This window comes from Papilio xuthus, unplaced genomic scaffold, assembly GCF_000836235.2.
Source record: "Papilio xuthus unplaced genomic scaffold, Pxut_1.1 DF829170.1, whole genome shotgun sequence".
NCBI classification, from domain to species: domain Eukaryota; kingdom Metazoa; phylum Arthropoda; class Insecta; order Lepidoptera; family Papilionidae; genus Papilio; species Papilio xuthus.
Window position 1 is genome coordinate 1 of NW_013529479.1, and position 1,542 is coordinate 1,542.

The 1,542-nt window shown below is 41.1% G+C and overlaps 1 protein-coding gene across 1 annotated transcript; it reads right to left on the minus strand.

Moving 5' to 3' along the window:
- Positions 1 to 4: 4 nt before the first annotated feature.
- On the minus strand, positions 5 to 1,342 carry LOC106119623 (cytochrome P450 6B2-like; the record flags this gene model as incomplete). The annotated part of the gene is made up of 1 exon (XM_013314674.1): positions 5 to 1,342. A coding segment is annotated over exon 1 (1,188 nt), but the record flags the coding sequence as incomplete, so codon positions are not given.
- Positions 1,343 to 1,542: the final 200 nt, after the last annotated feature.

A 1,542-nucleotide genomic window follows, 5' to 3' on the forward strand; every position in this document is an offset into this window, starting at 1 on the left:
TTGTGACGTTTAAGTCTGGTATTTTGTAGCGGCGAGCGCACGTTCTATTTAAGACGCCCAGAGAAGGAAACTTTCTTAGTGATTCTTTGAACGCCATATGGAGGTAGGACATTTCAGCGATAGCGTCGTAACATAATTTATTATTGTACTTCTTTAGTTTTTCATCGATCTCGATTTGTATTTTTTCCTGAATTTCCGGATAAAATGCGAGTTCGTGCAAACAGTAGCTGGTCGCTGATGAGGAAGTCTCAAAACCGGCCGCGAAGAATATAAACACTTGTGCTACTATACATTTCAAGTCCATCTCCATTTCGACTTGTACGGGAGTTCCATCAGGATTAGATTTCTCAATTGATTCTCCAACTATTTTACCTTTAGTTTCTAATTCGAGTAGGAGATCGATAAAATCGTTCCTCTCTGATGGTTTGTAGTTCCTCAGCTCTCGGATCTTCTGAACGATCTCAGTTATCTTTTCTTCTATAGTGTTATCGTCAACGTAGAGCAAACTCCTTACTTCGGGCAGAAGATCCCACATAGCGATCAGTAAGATGTTTCTCCACGATCGTGAAAAGATCCTCTTACCGAGCTCTCTGAACAAAGAGTGCTCCGTGTTGATGGTATCCATTTCGATGCCGAAGCCGCAGGCGCCGATAAAATCTGTGGTGAAGCGTGCCATCAGTTCCCGCACGTCGCACTCTCCGCCCCGCGCCGCAATGCCCTCAGCCGCAACTTGCAACTTCTCCGCGCACTTCACTACGAGGGGATACATCTTCTTCAATTTGGCAGTGGTGAAGGCTGGCGTCAACCTCTGTCGCAGGAGCTTCCATATATCGCCGTTGCTGTGGAAGAGATTGTTGTGCAACGGTTCATACTTCGGGTCCCTGCCGAGACCTCTCGGATAGAAGTACGCAAAGTCCACGGTCATTATATTCTTAGCTATGTCCAAATCTCTTACAATTAGTACGGGCGTCGATCCACAATAGTATCCCACCACTCTCTCGTTATTATATTTTCTATATAACTGGGTGGAAAGTTCCGTCATGCTTTTGATGCCGAAAACATTTTTGAAGTGGTTTCCGAACAATGGTATCGGTGGATCATGTTTTATGTTCCTTTTTGACCAGTAGCCGTGGTTCCTCGTGGTGAAGATATAAATAACAACAATAACAATTAGTATTAATAAGGGAAACATGTTGCGCGCGCGAGTTCAGCACGATAACTAGCTGAGTGCAAGACACAGTTAAGTATCAATTAGCACTGCGCAGTTGTAATGTCTTGTGAATTGCTATAATAAGTTAATTATATAAAAACATCACTGCAGTAAAGGACACTAGTGCATTAAAAGTGATTGTAGAAGTAAGGATATATGATGATACGATAAGTCAGTCAATAAACTGAAGTTTTATTGATAACTATTAGCGATAATTGCTTTATTATCTTTAGGTCAACAGTAACAACGTAAAATAAAGGATTTGCTCTTCGTATGTAATTTGTTCTATTATAAAATTATATCTTTATAAGACGTAATTAAACAATAGGGTT